Genomic DNA, 19,348 nt, shown 5'->3' with positions numbered 1-19,348 from the left:
AATAATGGATTTAATGGTGCTCCGTGGGATGTTCAGATATTTTTTCATAATCCAACCCTGATCTGTACTTCTCCACAACTTTGTCCCTGACCTATTTGGAGAGCTCCTTGGACTTCATGGTGCCGCTTGCTTGGTGGTGCCCCTTGCTTAGTGGTGTTGCAGACTCTGTGGCCTTTCAGAACAGGTGTATATATACTGAGATCATGTGACAGATCATGTGACACTTAGATTGCACACAGGTGGACTTTATTTAACTAATTATGTGACTTCTGAAGGTAATTGGTTGCGCCAGATCTTATTTAGGGGCTTCATAGCAAAGGGGGTGAATACATATGCACGCACCACTTTTACGTTATTAATTTTTTTGCATTTTTTAAAACAAGTTATTTTTTGCATTTCACTTCATCAATTTAGACTATTTTGTGTATGTCCATTACATGAAATCCAAATAATAATCAATTTAAATTACAGGTTGTAATGCAACAAAATAGGAAAAACGCCAAGGGGGATGAATACTTTTGCAAGGCACTGTACTTGTTACAAATAAGGGACAATCTCTAAGTACTACAGTTTACAGAAAACCTACAGATAAAAATACTATACTGACAATGGATAGTTATCACCCTCTCCCCCTAAAAAGAGGTTTACCAGTCAGTCAACTTCATAAACTGCATCGCATCTGTGACACAGAGGAAAAATATGATAGACAATCCAATTCTCTCATTGAGCGTTTCCGCTTGAGAGGATACCCGATACCTGGCTTGATAAAGCTATAAAAACAAGTTAAAAGCTTGAACAGAAGCCAGTTACTTAATTAATCAAAATAAAAACAGAAGAAACAGTTTTCTGTCAAATAAACACTGGCATTTACTATAATCAGACTCCTCTTTAAATTCTGCCTTCCAGAATCCACCTTTATTCACCTATAAACGATCAAGAAATCTATTAAACATATTGGTTGAATCAGATGTGGTCAGAGAGAGAAAAGAGGCATTCATAAAGGATGCTTCCCCTGTAGATCATGTACCTCATGTAGCACCATAAGGAAATGTTCTAACTTTGTATGCCCTCAGACTTCAAGGAACTATGAGATAAAGTAATGTATAACTTGCACTACTAAATAAGTTATTTATATGTTACAGTGTTCTTGCAATAAGATTGATATTGGAAAAACATCCCGCGCATTGAAAGTACGCCTTGGAGCACATAAATCCACTATCAGACATCAAGATATCACCTTGCCAGTTGCAAGACACTTTATAGAACAAAATCATTTCATTAATGAATTGCTTTGCGTCAGGATCGAAAAAGTTTATCCCCCACGCAGAGGTGATTATGAAAACAAATTACTCCAATGAGACGCCATGTGGATATATAAATTAAATTATGTAGCTCCACCAGTGGAGGCTGCTGAGGGGAGGACGGCTCATAATAATGGCTGGAACAGAGCAAATGGAATGACATCAAGCACATGGAAACCATGTGTTTGATGTATTTGATATCATTCCATATATTCCGCTCCATCCATTACCACGAGCCCGTCCTCCCCAATTAAGGTACCACCAACTTCCTGTGATCTCCACACAGTTTAAACGAAGAACTAGATTTTGCCTCCTTCCTATAGGCCAAATTTAGACTCTTATACAAGAACACTGTCCATATCAGATTTTGCATATTGTTTATGAGTTAGCCCAACATATTTATGATGGCTGTGTCTGATGTATTTTGTGGTAAACTATCTCATGAATTGATTTGATGTATCCAAGTGAGCAGACACCTAAGGCAATTGATTCATGAATGGTTCACGTCAGATTCCCTCAATTGCCCTTCGTGCCCACTCCCATACCCTATAATTCTTTGTGACTAACTTGTATACAGGTAAACCAGAGAAGCCACATCCCTGATTGGCAGATGAGTGGCAACCCTGATTAAAAGCACCTGCTGCTCCTCGGTTGTTCCATACAAATGCTGTTTAATTTTTTATTTTTTTTATGTACCTACACAATGAAGAAGGCTGCAAAGCCGAAACGTCTGTGTCTGCTATCCCTGATGCAGTGAAAAAAACTGAAAATGAAGTAAGCTTCATGCTACATCTTTTTGAGTGCAGACCCATCACACCTTTTGTTTGTCTGAATTTGCGGGTTTTATGCACCAGCCAAGCTTCTGGGAGAGCGCGATGGTCCCCTTTTGGGTAATTACCCAAAAGGGTTCCCCCATAGGGATAAATGACAGAATATCTATTGGTTCTAATCTTTTAACAGTCTCTATAGTACCAACAGTGGCAAAGCAGGAAAACTGAGAGGTTGTGAGTTCAAATCCCAAGGGAGGTTTATTCTGAAGTAATCAGCAATAATACCTTAATCCAGCTCTACAAATATATTAACTTTTTGTATAGTTACCTTATTTTCAGTGCAACCAGTAGCTGGGAAATGTTTAACAGTGTAATGAAGAACCCTCTAGTTCTATCAGTGTAATGAAGAACCCTCTAGTTCTATCAGTGTAATGAAGAACCCTCTAGTTCTATCAGTGTAATGAAGAACCCTCTTGTTCTATCAGTGTAATGAAGAACCCTCTAGTTCTATCAGTGTAATGAAGAACCCTCTAGTTCTATCAGTGTAATGAAGAACCCTCTAGTTCTATCAGTGTAATGAAGAACCCTCTAGTTCTATCAGTGTAATGAAGAACCCTCTAGTTCTATCAGTGTAATGAAGAACCATAAAAATTATTATAAACAGGGACAAAATAAAGAACCCTTTTTATTGTACTAACTAGCACTTGTTTTTAGAGTGTAGCTAGGATGAGGAAGAATGCTGTTATTGGAAAAAGGTTACGTTTTTTCGTTTTATTGCACCTCCAGTATCTTGGGGCGGTGGACAAAAGAGATGTGGAGAAATGGTGGCGAAAGACAGACAGAATAAACTGGTCTTGAATTTGCAAGTCCTTGGGAAGAGGCCAGATTAAGAGGGAGAGAGTTTCTAGTAATGCTTGTTGTGGATGGGGCACGGCATCCTAGGGAGAGCTATCTGTTTGTTAGATAGGTGCTTAGAGAGACTTGTATGCAGGAGGATTGGTATAATGGAGGCCAGGAATCTGTTGTTTTTCATTGGTGGAAGAGCACACCACTCAGAGCAGCTGAAGCGAGGGGGGCGGGGAGAAATAAAGACTAAACATTGGAGTGTGTGTAATAAGGCTGTGAGTGCTGAGCAATTCTTGAGAAGGGAGGAGGACAGAGAAGGGAAAGAGAGAGCGAGACAGAGAGAGAGGAGAGGAGAGAGAGAGAGAGAGAGAGAGAGAGAGAGAGAGAGAGAGAGAGAGAGAGAGAGAGAGAGAGAGAGAGAGAGAGAGAGAGAGAGAGAGAGAGAGAGAGAGAGAGAGAGAGAGAGAGAGAGAGAGAGAGAGAGAGAGAGAGAGAGATAAATAAAACCGGACTGAAATGAATGGCCAGGAGGAGGAAAAAGAGGAGAAAGAAGCTGGAGAGACCAGGGCGTGGGCCACCTCCATCATGCCTATACACTGTTTATAGACGTCCTTACACTGTCGTCAGTGGCTGCCTTATCTATTTTCACCTCAGGCAGAAGGCGCCCGCCGGGCTGGTGAGCGATGAGTGACACCACGCCATTGCAGTCCACCGTGCTGTTCCTCTTCCCTCCAATGTGGGGCGCTAATGGGTTGATGAGGCGCGACGATCCCTGGCTGTATCCGCTGTAGCTGCTGCGGCGGTAGGGGATGAACAGGGAGCCCCGGCGGTCCTCACTCTCCTCCACCGTGCTGTGCTCGTCGTCGGCAAACTCATTCTCCGAGCCCACGTCCTTGGGAGGGCGGCCCTTGTTGAAGCTGAAGATGCTGCTGCGGCTGTTGTGGCGCGACATGAAGGGCGAGCCCGGGATAGAGAGGAGAGACTGGAGGAGGGAGATAGAGGGAAGGATAGACAGAGAGTTGGGGGTGAACGAGAGTGGGTGAGACAGAGTGAGAAGTAAAGGGAGGGAGAGGTGAGGGGATGAGAAAGAAGAAGAGACAGATAGAGAAACAAAGCACGAAAGAGAGATAGAGCGAGCGAGAGAGAGAAAGAGAGGGGGGGGGGGGGGGGGGGGGGGGGGGTGAGATGGTGAGGGAGAGAGAAAGAATGAGAAAAGGAAAGTAAAATGAAGAGATCAAATAGGGTAAGATAGAAAAATAATTAGCCAGTAAGCATGTTTCCATTCACAGGTTTTAGGTGTGTAAAGTCTACCGTATAAAAAAAAATCACAACAGCTGTGATGGAAACAGTAAGTTTCGGTACAATTTTATAAATGCCAACAGATCATTTGTTTGTTCGACATGGTGGGATCTTTTTGTGTCTGTAAAATTAATTATGCGAGAAGTTATGGTGGAAACGCCTTAATGCGCAAATATTGATATAACAACCATCATATCGAAAGTAAACTTGGAGTCACGCGATGACATGGTGTGTAGTCCTCCCACTACGACTCAGGAAACCATGCAGTTTATTAGCCTACAGTTGAAAATAAGTTATGATGAATTTCACAGGGTGGTGAAAGTGCATGGTGATCTTGATACTCCTTTCCAATAAATATTGAGGGTCTTATTCTGGTGACATGATGATCGATGCTTGACTGCCGTTTGACAAATAAAAATATTCTCGCTCTTATCCATAATAATCTCATCATGTAGACTAGCCTACCTGCACAGCCTATCCACACAGTATCTGGGAGCTGTTGGCTAGAGCGCATGTGCCAAGAACAGAGTAGGCACTTTTGCTATTTAACGCAACAGTTTTTGTGACAAAGCTATCGGTAGAGTTGAAAATGTGATGGAAACATGTTAACTTTAGATTTTTATTCAGTACATGAAAACTTAAGCGAAAAATGTCATTTTGTGTGCACTACGTCATCACGCACTGATTTTTTTTATCTACAATAAGTCTGTTTGGTGGAAACACACCACTGGTGGGAAAATGTGCATATTTTCTTTATGCATATTTTAGAATATTTGCAAATCTGTCGCCAATTGGATGGAAACCTAGCTACAGAGACAGAAAAGAGAGATAATGGTTAATTCAAACATTGAAAGACACAGCAAATAAAGACTAGAAGATGGTCACTTTAGAAATCAGGCACGCTAATGTGTGCAAAGGTCCATTTTGCTTAGTAAACAGTTCTAACTGGGCCTCTCAGGGTAATGACAAAACACAGCTAGATTACTGCTTTCAGCAGGACAGTGAATGATCAATGAAAAGGCCTTATAAATAATGTAGAGGAGGCCTGTGAAAGCAAGCCTCTCTCTGGCCTTCACTTCCCTCACACCAAGCAGGCCAAGACTAAAGTAATGTACAGTCACTGCTACTACACTAAAACTGCTCTCCTCTGCACTAGTGTTGAACAGAGGATGTGTCAGCACAATGCAACATCACTGACTATCACCAGGAAGGAGAGAAAGAAGAAAGGAGAAAATAAAAAAATGGGAGCGAGGGAAAGGTGTGAGGCCTTAGTAATTATGTCACTCAGTAGCAACCTCTGTTACATTAACATGAAACCTTGCATTAGTATGACATCATTGTAGTGGGGTGGCTAAGCTGAGAAATTTGACTTAATCGTTCACTTTGTGATAAAAGCATCACATTTGATACAGTGCATTTGGAAAGTATTCAGAACAGTATTTTTCCACATTTTGTTACGTTACAGCCTTCTTCTAAAATGGATTACAAATTTTTTTCTCATCAATCTACACACAATACACCATAATGACAAAGCAAAAACAAGTTTTTAGACATTTCTGCGAATTTACGGAAATATTACATTAATATAAGTATTCAGACCCTTTACTCAGTACTTTGTTGAAGCACCTTTGGCAGCGATTACAACCTTGAGTCTTCTTGGGTATGATGCTACAAGCCTGGCACTACTATATTTGGGGAGTTTCTCCCATTCTTCTCTGCAGATCGTCTCAAGCTCTGTCAGGTTGGATGGGGAGCGTCGCTGCACAGCTATTTTCAGGTCTCTCCAGAGATGTTCGATCGGGTTCAAGTCCGGGCTCTGGCTGGGCCACTCAAGGACATTCAGAGACTTGTCCCGAAGCCACTTCTGCATTGTCTTGGCTGTGTGCTTAGGGTGATTGTCCTGTTAGAAGGTGAACTTTCACCCCAGTCTGAGGTCCTGAGCACTCTGGAGAAGGTTTTCATTAAGGATATCTCTGTACTTTGCTCCATTCATCTTTCCCTCAATCCTGACTAGTCTCCCAGTCCCTGCCGCTGAAAAACATCCCCACAGCATGATGCTGCCACCACCATGCTTCACCGTAGGGATGGTGCCAGGTTTCCTTTAGACGTGACGCTTGGCATTCAGGCCAAAGAGTTCGATCTTGGTTTCATCAGACCAGAGAATCTTGTTTCTCATGGTCTGAGTCCTTTAGGTGCATTTTGGCAAACTCCAAGCGGGCTGTCATGTACCTTTTAGTGGCTTCCGTCTGGCCGCTCTACCATAAAGGCCTGATTGGTGGAATGCTGCAGAGATGGTTGTCCTTCTGGAAGGTTCTCCCATCTCCACAGAGGAACTCTGGAGCTCTGTCAGAGTGGCCTTCGGGTTCTTGGTCACCTCCCTGTCCAAGGCCCTTCTCCCTCAATTGCTCAGTTTGGCCGGGCGGCCAGCTCTAGGAAGAGTCTTGGTGGTTCCAAACTTCTTCCATTTAAGAATGATGGAGGCCACTGTGTTCTTGGGGACCTTCAATGCTGCAGAAATTTTTTGGTACTCTTCCCCAGATCTGTGCCTATACACAATCCTGTCTCTGAGCTCTAAGGACAATTCCTTTGACCTCATGGCTTGGTTTTTGCTCTGACATGCACTGTCAACTGTGGGACCTTATATAGACAGGTGTGTACCTTTCCAAATCATGTCCAATCAATTGAATCAAGTTGTTAGAAACAAGTTGTTAGAAACATTTCAAGGATGATCAATGGAAACAGGATGCACCCGAGTTCAATTTCGAGTCTCATAGCAAAGGGTCTGAATACTTATGTAAATAAGGTATTTCTGTTTTTTATTTGTAATACACTTGCAAAAATTTCTAAAAAACAGTTTTTGCTTTGTCATTATGGGGTATTGTGTGAAGATTGATGAGGAAAACTATTAATTTAATCAATTTTAGAATAAGGCTGTAACGTAACAAAATGTGGAAAAAGTCAAGGGGTCTGAATACTTTCCGAATGCACTGTACCCTGAGAATATTTAGATACGGAGCCACCACAGATTTGGCCCCTGGGGGCTTGGCAGCCATTTGTTAAAATAGCCGCCGACATTAACAGTATTTTACAATTCAGAAGGAATGCTTTGAGGTAAAGGCACCAAATTTGTCACAAAGCTAGATTTATGGACCCATGGCTGCCGACTGTAACACTATTTTGTAGGTCAGAATAACTATTTCCAGATAAATAAACCAAATTTGACCCAAAGGTACTGTAGATTAAAGGTAGATTTAGATATGGAGCCACCACAGGCATCTTAAAAAATTGCCATTATCTGTATTAAAATGTTACAGTTTTAAAGTCCTTTTTTTAGATAAACGCATCAGATTTTGCAGAGTGTTCATTTATGTATCCCGAAAACATTTAGATATGGAGCCACCACAGATTTGGACCCAGGGGGGTGTGGCAGCCATCTTTGAAAATGACTGCCTAGCAGTACCAATATTTTACAGCTAAGGACTATTTTAAAGACTAAGACATGGAGCCACCACAGATCTGGCCCCTGGGGGCCATGGCAGCAATCCTACAAAATGCCTTTCACCCCAAATAGGCTAGATGTTATACTGTATACATTTTTGTAACACACAGCTGTTGGTTGATATACTTTAATACAGGGTGTCAGGTCAGGTCCAAAGTCATGAGATCCCTTTGCTTAGTAGCAAATATTAAGTTAGCTGCTTAGTTCCAGGGCTTTTGATGTTGTGCTAATCTCTTTTTTAAATATTCTGTCTGTTTCTATGATTGGCTCCACTGACCCAATAAAATGTTTCTTTAATGATGATTTTGGAGGTCCCTTAGGGAGAGGTAAGTACACCTTTACCTGATGCTGCCTCAAACCAACAGTCACCACCAAAATGTGTTGAAAGTAAAACATTAGCTGTGCCAGGTACAGTTCTTGTCTTACTGAAGCACAGCTTGAGAGAATTGTCCACAGCAATTGTGAACTACTCAAACTCAATGGCTGGGATATTTTTCCCAGGTACAGCTGTAGTTAGTCTGTATTTGATCATGATATGGGCATTAAAAAGTAGCTTCAGTAACCATTTGTTTAAATGCTCATGGAACCCAACCCATTAGACCAAAATAATATTCAGTCTTGGGCCGAGGCTGGTTTTATGTCCAGGTAGAGCTACCTCGTCAATAGAGCATTCTAACTCACCTCCGCTAGAAGCAGTCCCAGAAATGTTTACTTTTTTCCCTACAAATGTGGCCTACAAGGCTGCTGTGTTTCTCTCTGTACTCATTGTATTATACTATGTGTAACTGTTAAACCTTTTGGTTTTCAGGTGATCCAGGCCAAGAAGTATGAGCCGTGACTTTTAAAAGTCAAAGAAGTATATGCCAGGACATTTTGTAGATTAAAGGTTTGTAACATAGTGGTAGTCTTCAGCTATTTAGTAAGATGGCTGCCACAGCCCCCAGGGGCCAATTCTGTGGTTGCTCCATATCTAAATATTTTCAGGGTACCTAAATCTACCTTTGTGCAACATTTGGTATGTTTCTCTCAAAAAAGTTATTCTGAACTGTAAAATAGTGCTACAGTCAGCAGCCATTAAGTAAGATGGCTGCCTCGGCTCCCAGGGATCAAATCAGTGGTGGCTCCATATCACAATCTTGTCAGGGTCCATAAATCTAGCTCTGTGACAAATTTGGTGCCTTTACCTCAAAGCAGTCCTTCTGAATTGTAAAATAGTGTTCCCGTCGGCAGCCATTTAAATAAATGGATGCCACGCCCACCAGTGGCCAAATCTGGGGTGGTTCGATAACCAAATCTTTTCAGAGTACATACATCTACCTCTGTACCAACTTTGGTGTTTTTATCAAAAAGTTAACCATTTATCAGCCGCCACACTATGTTGTACAAAATGACATGAGGAAACTTGTAATACTACTGAACAATGTATACAACTAGCCAATAAATGTTGAATAGTGAATCTGGCCTACATACATTATAACAATTTCAAATCTTTTACAGTGCATATTATAAGTATTCACCCCCCTTGGATTTTTTGTGGGATTTAAATGGATTTAACTGTGATTCTTTTTGTCATTGATCTACACAAAATACTCCAGAATATCAAAGTGAAAAGAACATTTTGTTATATTCAGTCACCTCCAAAATGATTGGCAACCTTGATAAAGATGAGAAAAAAAGACGATACAAAATAAATAATACAAATAATGAGCTACTGTATATTGTATGCTCAAAAAACTTTACATTTTGTATTATTTTATACTAATACAATTGTTTAAAGAAAGATTTTGTTTAACAAGTAATCATTTTGTATCTCAAAATGATAGGTGTCAAAATGTTTGGCATCCCTGTTTTCAATACTTTGTGAACCCTCCCCTTATGACGATAAGTCTCCCGAGTGGCACAGTGGACTAAGGCACTGCATCGCAGTGCTAGCTGTGCCACTAGAGATCCTGGTTTGAATCCAGGCTCTGTCGTAGCCGGCCGCGACCGGGAGACCCATGGGGTGGCGCACAATTCTGTTGTCCAGGGTAGGGGAGGGAATGGCTGGCAGGGATGTAGCTTAGTTGGTAGAGCATGGTGTTTGCAACGCCAGGGTTGTGGGTTCAATTCCCACAGGGGGGGCCAGTATGAAAAAATAAAAAATAAAAATAATGTATGCACTCACTAACTGTAAGTTGCTCTGGATAAGAGTGTCTGCTAAATGACTAAAAATGTAAAAAAATAAATAAAGGCACTGAGCCTTTTCTATAATGTTTTATGAGATTGGAGAACACATTGGTAGGGATGTTAGACCATTGCTCCATACAGAATCTTTTCAGATCCTTGATATCCTTCGGTCTGCGCTTATGGACTGCCCTCTTCAATTCAAACCACAGGTTCAAATCCGGAGACTGAGATGGCCATTGCAAAATGTTGATTTTGTGGTCAAACAACCATTATTTGTGGATTTTGATGTGTGCTTGGGGTCATTGTCTTGCTGGAAGATATACTTGTGGCAAAGTTTCAGCCTCCTGGCAGAGGCAACCAGGTTTTTGGCTAAAATGTCCTGGTACTTGGTAGAGTTCATGATGCCATTGACATTAACAAGTGCCCCAGGACCAGTGGAAGCAAAACAGTCCTATAACATCAATGACTGAAATCTTAATGCTACAGCATACAATTACATTCTAGATGATTCTGTGCTTCCAACTTTGTGGCAACAGTTTGGGGAAGGCCCTTTACTGTTTCAGCATGACAATGCCCCAAGTCCACAAAGCGTGGTCCATACAGAAATGGTTTGTCGAGATCGTTGTGGAAGAACTTAACCCTAACCTCAACCACATCGAACACCTTTGGGATGAATTGGAACGCCGACTGCGAGCCAGGCCTAATCTCCCAACATCAGTGCCTGACCTCACTAATGCTCTTGTGGCTGAATGGAAGCAAGTCCCAGCAGCAATGTTCTAACATCTAGTGGAAAGTATTTCCAGAAGAGTGGAGGCTGTTATAGCAGCAAAGGGGGGACCATCTCCATATTAATGCACAGGATTTTGGAATAAGATGTTCGACGAGCAGGTGTACACATACTTTTGGTCATGTAGTGTACTTCCATTCATTTTTTCAACTGGTACTGGGGCCCCTTCAGACGAGTTCTGTGAGGCCTGTGGGTGTCCTAGAGCAAAACAACCGACATGTACGTGTTCGTGAGAGTTTCACCTTTCCACTGTTCGGACGCTACATACAGAAGTTGCTCGGGATTTTCGGGATATCTCATGGTCTGACAAACACCGCTCTAGCTCTGCCACCTTTCACCGCAGATGCGGAAGTGCAACATCGGCAGATGCGGTGGATTGAGACATATCTCTGACAGATTTTTATGGGGATGTTTTTATTATGCTAATTAGATTGGAGTGGACATCGACTCTACAGAGTTTAATGGCTGTGATGGCAGAAAACTGAGGATAGATCAACAACATTGTAGTTACTCCACAATACTAAACTAAATGAATTAAAATATTCCAAAACAGGCATCCTGTTTGCAACAAGGCACTAAAGTAATACTGCAAAAAAGGAATTAACCTTTTCTCCTGAATACAAAGTGTTATGTTTGGGGTAAATCAAACACAACACAACTATTTTCAAGCATGGTGGTGGCTGCATCATGTTATGGGCATGCTTGTCATCCACAAGGACTGGGGAGTTTTTCTGGATAGAAATAAAGAGAATGGAGCTAACCACAGGCAAACTCCTAGAGGGAAAACTTGGTTAGTCTGCTTTCCACTAGACACTGAGAGACACATTCACCTTTCAACAGGAAAATAACCTAAAACACAAGACCAAATCTACAATGGAGTTGCATACCAAGAGGACAGTGAATGTTCCTGAGTGGCGTAGTTACAGTTTTGACTTAAATCTGCTTGAAAATCTATGGCAAGACTTGAAAATGGCTGTAACTACGCCACTCAACAACTAATTTGACAGAGTTTGAAGAATTTTGAAAATAATAAGACTCACAGCTGTAATCGCTGTCAAAATTGCTTCTAACATTGACTCAGGGGGGTGAATATTTTACATAGTGTTTTATTTTACATAAATAAAAATATATAGAAATGTTCTTCCACTTTGACATTATAGTGTATTTTGTGTAGATAATTGACAAAAAATGACAATTAATACAATTTTAATCCCACAGTCAAATGTGAAGAAATCCAAGGGTGGTGAATACCTATGATAGGCACTGTATGTCTCTTTATTCATGAAAGTCTCTGAAAATGAATTAAATGAAGAAAATAGTTTATCTTTATTGTCTCGTGCTAGTTTTTACCTGGTTCATGATGGACGTCTTGCGTCCCAGCCGGTTGCCTGGGAAATGGAAGATGCTCCTCCTGCTGCCATCGTCCGACTCGGACTTAACCTGCTTCTCATGGTCGACCTTCTCGCCTTTCTCTCCCTTCTCTTTCTTCTCCTCCTCTTTCTGACGTGACTTCTTCTTGCGGTTGCGTCGATCCTTGGCGCTCTTGGAGCTGAGCTTGGACGCCTCAGAGGAGCTACGTGATAGGTGACCACCGCCCTCCGTTGCATCACCCCCCTCCACCGCGTCGCCCACTGACACCATGCCCGCCGAGGTCGCCATGGCAGCAGCCTGAGGGGTGGGGAGGTGGGGGACAGGTAAGAGAGGGGAAAAGTGAAGGGAATGAAGGGAGACAGACAGACAGACAGACAGACAGACAGACAGACAGACAGACAGACAGACAGACAGACAGACAGACAGACAGACAGACAGACAGACAGACAGACAGACAGACAGACAGACAGACAGACAGACAGACAGACAGACAGACAGACAGACAGACAGACAGACAGACAAGGGCTGATTTTGTTTATTCTGGTTCGAATCACTTTTTGCTGATTCGAATATTTGCAAAATAATGTTTTAGCATGGAGCATGAGCTACTCACTAGGCTATATCCTATGTCTACTGCAGGACAAGACAAAGGCATGAGAAAACGAGTTTTGATAAGTCATGGATATTAAAGTCCTAAAAACAGGTTGGCTCACTAATACATTATCAGATGGAGAACACGCTTTTAGGATAAGATTTACCTGATTTTGGTGCAAGTACAGCTGACTAGCGCTATCTGGCGTTAGTAACCTTAGCTACAATTTTGTGGATTAAGCAAAATTATGAATCTCAGAAGAATCTCAGAAGACAGGCAGGCAGACTGACAGACAGACAGACAGACAGACAACACCCACACCCAGTCTGGGACTAACCTGGGCATCCTGAAGGGTGGCAAGACAGAACAGGTAAGACAGGGGAGAAGTGTGAAAAATGTATGCACTCACTAACTGTAAGTCGCTCTGGATAAGAGCGTCTGCTAAATGACTAAAATGTTAAAAAATGTAAGTGAAGGGAGTGAGATGTGTACAGACAGATAGACCCAGTAATCAGACAGACAGAGAGACAGATAGACAAACAGACGCCTCCACACCCAGTCTAACACCAGGGAGGGACTAACCTGTGCATCCTCCTGCTGGTTCTTGATCTGCTCCAACATGGCTTTGAACTCTGCCTCTTTCTGCTCTGCCTCCTCTATCGTCGCCTGGTTCTGCTCCTCATAGGCCATGGCCACCACAGCCAGAATCAGATTAACCAGGTAGAAGGATCCAACGAAAATCACCAACACAAAGAAGATCATGTAGGTTTTCCCTGCCGCTCGCAGTGTCTGGGAGGGAGGGAGAGGGGGGAGGAAAGAAAGGTAGAAAGAAAACAAAGAGAAGCAACATATACTGTAACAATGGTCATAACGAATAAACATGATCATCTTGATTCATTAATTGTTTGAAGCAGCAGTATTTTGCTTTTCTCTATTGGAGTTCTATTCTCCCATGCTCTTCCAGAGCTGAGGTACTTCCCTGTGTTTCTCTGTCAATTCATGGTGTCTGTACTATCTGTGGCACTGTTAGCTCTGTTAGCTGTGCTTTGACATCCATACCAACAGGTTTCTCTGGGAATTGTCGTGGAAATTCTAATCAATAATGAGGACAAGGTCAATCACCAATCAGATTAATAGGGTAGCAAGTGAAGCTGGTCGACCCAACACTCTTGGGTGTTGGGCCGAGAGCTCTGACATACAGACAATACAAATATATTTTATAGCAAAGATACACCCTCTCAGTCTACATGACAAACAGCAGATGTTTGGAATGAGTCAAAAGGTGAGACTTGATATATGATAAATTAGTATCCCCCAGCCAGATAGTATTTGCTATGAAGACTGTTCTTATTGTATGGAACCCAGAGTTTGGCCCCGAAGACAAGGTTCCTCTCATTATTCATACCCGAGCCATCTTGCCCTGGTACCTTACATTACACAAACACCAACTCATTCTATGGAATGCATGCTGTAGGTTTTATCACCAAACCATTCATAAATCAATTGTCAGCTCCAGCTTCAGAGGCTCCTCTCAGTTCACACAGACACAGATGAGAGAGTTCTAAGAACCCTATTCTATTGCATAAACAGTATTAAACATAATCTTGTAATTTCTTCACCACAATCCCCCATTTTGAGATTTCTCTCAATTTAAAAGAAAATTACAAGGTTTAAAAATACATGAATTACAAATAAAACATCAAACAACTTCTAACTCAAGCATATAGGGGAAAATAACTTCCTTGCACTAGTATATTACCACTACACCAAACTAAACCCACTTCATCCCTTACAGCCTGATATACCAGGGGTGTGAGTGTGCATGTGTGAGGACACCCCCCTCCCCTCCCCTCCCCTACACACACCACGACGCCTGGGTAATTCACCAGAATGTATGAATCTATTATGGATGTAGTAAGTTTGCATAGTAGGTCTACCCTTATCACACTGCCACACACCAACTCAAATTATTTCAGTTAAAGAGATGAGCGGGATCTTGAAAACTTTGCTGGTATTTTTTCAACCTTCCGTTTTGGACTTGACGTGTCAATGTATGGCTCATACATGCATAATACACCAACTGTAATCTTCTCCTGTCGGAGTAAGCCACGCAATCTTTACATTCAATGCATAAAATGTATAGTACATGTTAGTTGCACAATTGTACCTTTCATAGTGAACGTGCACTAACAAATTAGTAACATACTGTACGTATTGGAATTCGTTAACATATCATGCGAATTGGAGGAAGTAACATATCATACAAAATGGATGATAGACATTCACAAATTCATTTATATCATACGAAACGTAACATACAGTGGTGACCCGTCATTCAGGGCAGGTGGGGCAGAGACCCACCTGTTTTGAACCACACATGTTTAGCTAAAAAATAATAATAAATACAAATAATTGGTGGGGGGGTGGGGTTGGGGGGGGGCTTGCCTGTTTTGAATGTTATTTTGGCATTAACACGTGTCACATATCAGTTTGCAAAGAATGTACAATTTTTTAAAATAATCATTGAGTTAATAAAGCCGCATACAAACATGGTCTCTATTTTGCTTTCTTGAGTAAGGCAGCTCCAAAATGCAGGAGTTTCAGCCTAGCTCAGTGCTTTCTGTGGTGGTGAGGCAGCCAGCGGAAAATACGGAGTGTAGGGGTTGGTAATGTTCTCTAGTTGCGCCATGATTGGCTCAGTGTTCTGTCACTCATGGGGAGACTACGTCACTGCCAAGTCTAAGGGTAGAGCTCAAAAATGTAAGCCCCTTGGGTGCTGCCATAGAGTTACATTAGAAGTGCCCATCCAAGAAGGCTCAAGGTCATTGGCCACAGAGAAAATGACATCAAATCACGTTATATCTACAGTAGCTTTGATTGGATTGATCATGTCAACATCATACTTTCAAAATCTTAGCTAGCAGTCATCATCATGAATCAAGTCGACAATCTACTGGCAAATCCTTCGTCTACTGTTCTGACTTGGTGGTGCACATGTAGCCTATAACCTGTTTTAGAGAAATGTAATCATTGAATATTGTAAGAGCTTTCATTGTCTGCTTATATACCCCCTTTATTTATCCTACGGTTCTGACTTGGTGTACAGGGATAACACTGTAAGAATGGCCCATGTTCTGAATTCTGTCGCTGTACATTTCAAAAGTGCTGAACAAATAGTTATATTGACTACGTCCATCCTAGCTCGCTCATTAATGTCTTAATCAAAATTGCCTCTAATCCGCTTGTCGTCCCCTTATGCCATAGTTTGTACATCTCAATTGTCAGTAGAAACCACATTTGTTTAAGCAAATCAGCCATATCAGCGATGTTTTTTAAAAAGGCAGTAAATGAGGCTGAATGAACTGTTTCGCTGCCAGACAAGGCTCCACTGATAACCAGGTGTAGTAGTTGTAAGGTGTTGGGACTGCTGTTGGGACTCTGCTGTTGAGACAGCTTTATGTAGACCCTAACCGTTTGTGGCCACCATTTGTCACCGTTATAGTGCAATTAATGTATTGTTTAGTGGTGTGTTGTGTTGTGTTGTGTAGTGGCTTTGCTGGCAAGCATCCCACAATTATTTACATGCTAAAATCGCCACTGGTAACATATCATACTAGATGGAGGAACACAAATCTAAAGTTAGAAGATAATTGTCAACCCTATTTGAAACATTTCCTAAATGGAGTACGCTGATGTATTTATGGCTGAATTTTGGAGTACATTTGCAGGAAAGATTACGAAAGTCCACCCATAACCTGGCCAAAAGACAACTTTTTTTGTACTCGTGAAATGTAGGCTATACAATCATCCACTTATGAGGGGCAACCTTTCTGTAATGCCAACCATCAAAATCAATAATTCCATGTCTTCTCCTTTGGCTTGATAGCACACAAGTTGTCACAATTGATAATCCACAACACTGCAGGCTTGCAATTGTGTGATTGCAGCCCACATCTGCAGGAACGCCGTCCCTCGAGTTTCCCATTGGTTCCTGCATGAACGTCCCCCCCTCGAGCACGTCATCTTCCTGCTTGTGTGACACTTCTGATATTTTGGATTGCCCCTGATTGTCTATGTGATTAAAATGTGGGTCAAAAGGGAAATAAAAGTATTGTCAGAGTTTTCCAGGGCGAAGGACACCTAACTAGCTAACTACCGGTGTCGCCCCCGCCTCCCGCCTGATGTGTAACAGAGTGCTAGCTAGTAAATAGCAGTTCATGCTCGAAAACCCACAAATGTTGCTGAGTTAAAGTAGTTCTGCATGGAAGAGTGGGCCAAAATTCCTCCACAGCGATGTGAGAGACTGATCAACAACTACAAGAAGAAGTGTACAAATGTTGTGTTATTTGTTCACTCAGGTTCCCTTTATCTAATATTAGGTTTTGTTTGAACATCTGATAAGATCCAGTGTCAAAAATATGCAAATACAGAGAAAATCAGAAAGGGGAAAAATACTATTTTCGGGGACCCTTTTTCGGCCCTTGAGCACTACATTCAAAATTACTGGCTTAAAAGTCTGCAAAACCTTTGTAGCATCACTTTAATGATGAGTGTAGAGGGGAATAGGCAGGTCTGACAGATTTGTGTGCATGTGGGTGTGTGTGTGTGCATGCATGCGTGTGCGTGTGTTTCTGTGTGTGTGTGTGTGTGTGTGTGTATCGCTGTGTTTCACGTGTTTTCAAATTGACACATTGTACCAGTCACAGACTCTGGGCTCTATTTTAACAAACTTAACACAATGGTAAAACTTAGCGCTGGCGGTAGCGCTATAGGTCCATGGGTGTGTCAGAAATATTTTTGCTATTTTCACAGCGGGAATTATGAGCACAATAGTTGGTGGTGGCCGGAAGGGCTGGGTTTTGATGAATAAATCAATGTTAGGTGTGACGAGGGCTTGGTCACTCACTGGCCATTCAACACGTTTCATGGCTTAATACTGCAAGCCGTTGTCTCAAGTTCTGTAAGTTATTAACATGCTTTGCATTGTCAACAACTCCAATTCGGCTGGGGGCACGGAATATTATCCTCCTAGTCCATTGTGGATTGATACTACAGTTTATGAAATAGCATAGGCTACAGCAGAGTAATAACAACAGTAAAAAAAAAAAAACATAGAGTGTTTGTTCAATATGTTTGGAGTGTTGACAGTTAACATTGTTGTAATTGGCTTGAATGAGTATAGGACTATACATGACTTTATGCATCGTACTTCTCCTGAAATAAAAAATACTAGGCTCCCGTGAATTGTATTGTATGTGTGTAATGACCGTTCTCAATAAGCAAGATATAGCCTAGGCATACCATTGATATGGCATTATAGGACTGAATAATTTGAATATGTTTGGAGGAGCGCGCCTTTGGTAAGTGGACAAGAGGCGCTTTTTGGAAATGGGGATGGAAACAAGCCTAAATGAGTATGCACTGCAGGTAGGCCTATGTGAATTGTGAATAACGCAAAAGCATGATGGCAAAAGCCTCACGAGTAGACCAAAACCTTTTATGGATACGCTACTTGGCTAATATATGGCCAGGATAAGAAAGATACTTGACGCATTGCTGTTGAACCAGCTTTCGTAATATTGTGGTAAGAATAGCCTATTGAGGGCTTGTTTTTTAAATAAAATGAAACAGAAAACAAGTAATTGTTACAGGAAAATAACTTCAATTATTCTAAATACAAGGGTCACCTCACCGGCATCATCTCATCTCTTATTCCATATTATCATGTAGCCTACATTGAGGCGGTTTTACGCACATCCAAAATAATAACAGGAGCTGGCTACAATAATGTACATTAAATAGATACCGGTAAAAAAGGGGATGTTCGCTCACTGTTTTAATGCTCCCAAACTTAATATTTTAATAAAGCTTTGGTGATTAAGAAGGCGGTCTCACAAGTGAAACCCTTTATCGATAGTCTTTACTACTTGGAGAATGCTTTGGGCAGGACAAAAAAAACAGCCTTCATTGAGAGGAGGGGAGGCTATGCAAGGTTTACGGCTGCGCTTACGCTGTCAAAATCCATGCCATAACCAAACAAATTATTGCTAAGACCAGCTTTTAATTGGTCTTAAATATCCCCACCAGCTCTGCCTGAAATTGACACTTTGGTGCACGTTTTTAAGGACAAACCTCAGATATTGCCACCTCAGCGCAAGCGAGCTCATATAAGACAGGTAAATGACCAATCTTGGCGCAAGGGTTGGTAAATAGCACAGCGCCGGCTTTAACATGTTGAAATTGCCAACGAGCGTGCATTTAACAATTGCTCTTACTTAATGCCAGCCAAAAATAGAGCCCTCTTTATTTTAACACACACTTACGTTAGACAATACTCAACAACATCTTGAGTTCTCTCAATCTCTTCCAGTCAAAGTTAAAACAGAATCTCTCTCATCTGCAGCTGGGACATAGATTACGACCAAAAACTCTGAGATACTGTAGAATCCATACAGCCTCTCATCAACAGACAGACCAGTCCTTGACATGAAGCAGTCAGTGACCCACAATTTGACGGCAAAGAAACCAAGAGAGAGAAAATGCTGAGAGGCTATTTGCTGATTCACTGTCAAGTATGATGATGTGGTTTCTTTCCATGTTGTAGACAGGGCAGAAATACCAGCCTTAATGACCCAATTAGCCAGTAGCGCTTTTCTGCAGTCAAATGACCTAGTGGCCTCATGGGTGGAATATTATGTTGTTGTTGTTGTGTTGTTT

General features: G+C 41.7%; 2 protein-coding genes across 2 annotated transcripts in view; both read right to left on the bottom strand.

Moving 5' to 3' along the window:
- Positions 1 to 12,330, bottom strand: part of LOC311138405 (sodium channel protein type 8 subunit alpha-like) — a 75,261-nt gene extending 62,931 nt beyond the window's left edge. The window contains exons 1-2 of the mRNA XM_084173076.1: positions 12,019 to 12,330; positions 3,513 to 3,899 (exon numbers count right to left, since the gene is read on the bottom strand). Coding sequence (XP_084029202.1) covers positions 3,513 to 3,899; positions 12,019 to 12,327 — 696 coding nt within the window. The 5' untranslated portion in view covers positions 12,328 to 12,330. The remainder of the gene's footprint in view (positions 1 to 3,512; positions 3,900 to 12,018) is intronic.
- A 333-nt stretch (positions 12,331 to 12,663) lies between these two features.
- The window catches only part of LOC311138811 (sodium channel protein type 8 subunit alpha-like), a gene marked incomplete at both ends in the record, with an annotated part of 79,236 nt that continues 72,551 nt past the window's right edge, over positions 12,664 to 19,348 (bottom strand). Inside the window, 3 exons of the mRNA XM_084173624.1 lie at positions 12,664 to 12,669; positions 12,969 to 12,977; positions 13,214 to 13,420. Of these exons, the coding sequence (XP_084029750.1) occupies positions 12,664 to 12,669; positions 12,969 to 12,977; positions 13,214 to 13,420 (222 nt within the window). The remainder of the gene's footprint in view (positions 12,670 to 12,968; positions 12,978 to 13,213; positions 13,421 to 19,348) is intronic.

Source organism: Coregonus lavaretus (genome assembly GCF_964263955.1).
Source record: "Coregonus lavaretus genome assembly, chromosome: 12".
Lineage (NCBI taxonomy): Eukaryota > Metazoa > Chordata > Actinopteri > Salmoniformes > Salmonidae > Coregonus > Coregonus lavaretus.
This window is presented reverse-complemented; position numbering and strand designations above follow the sequence as displayed.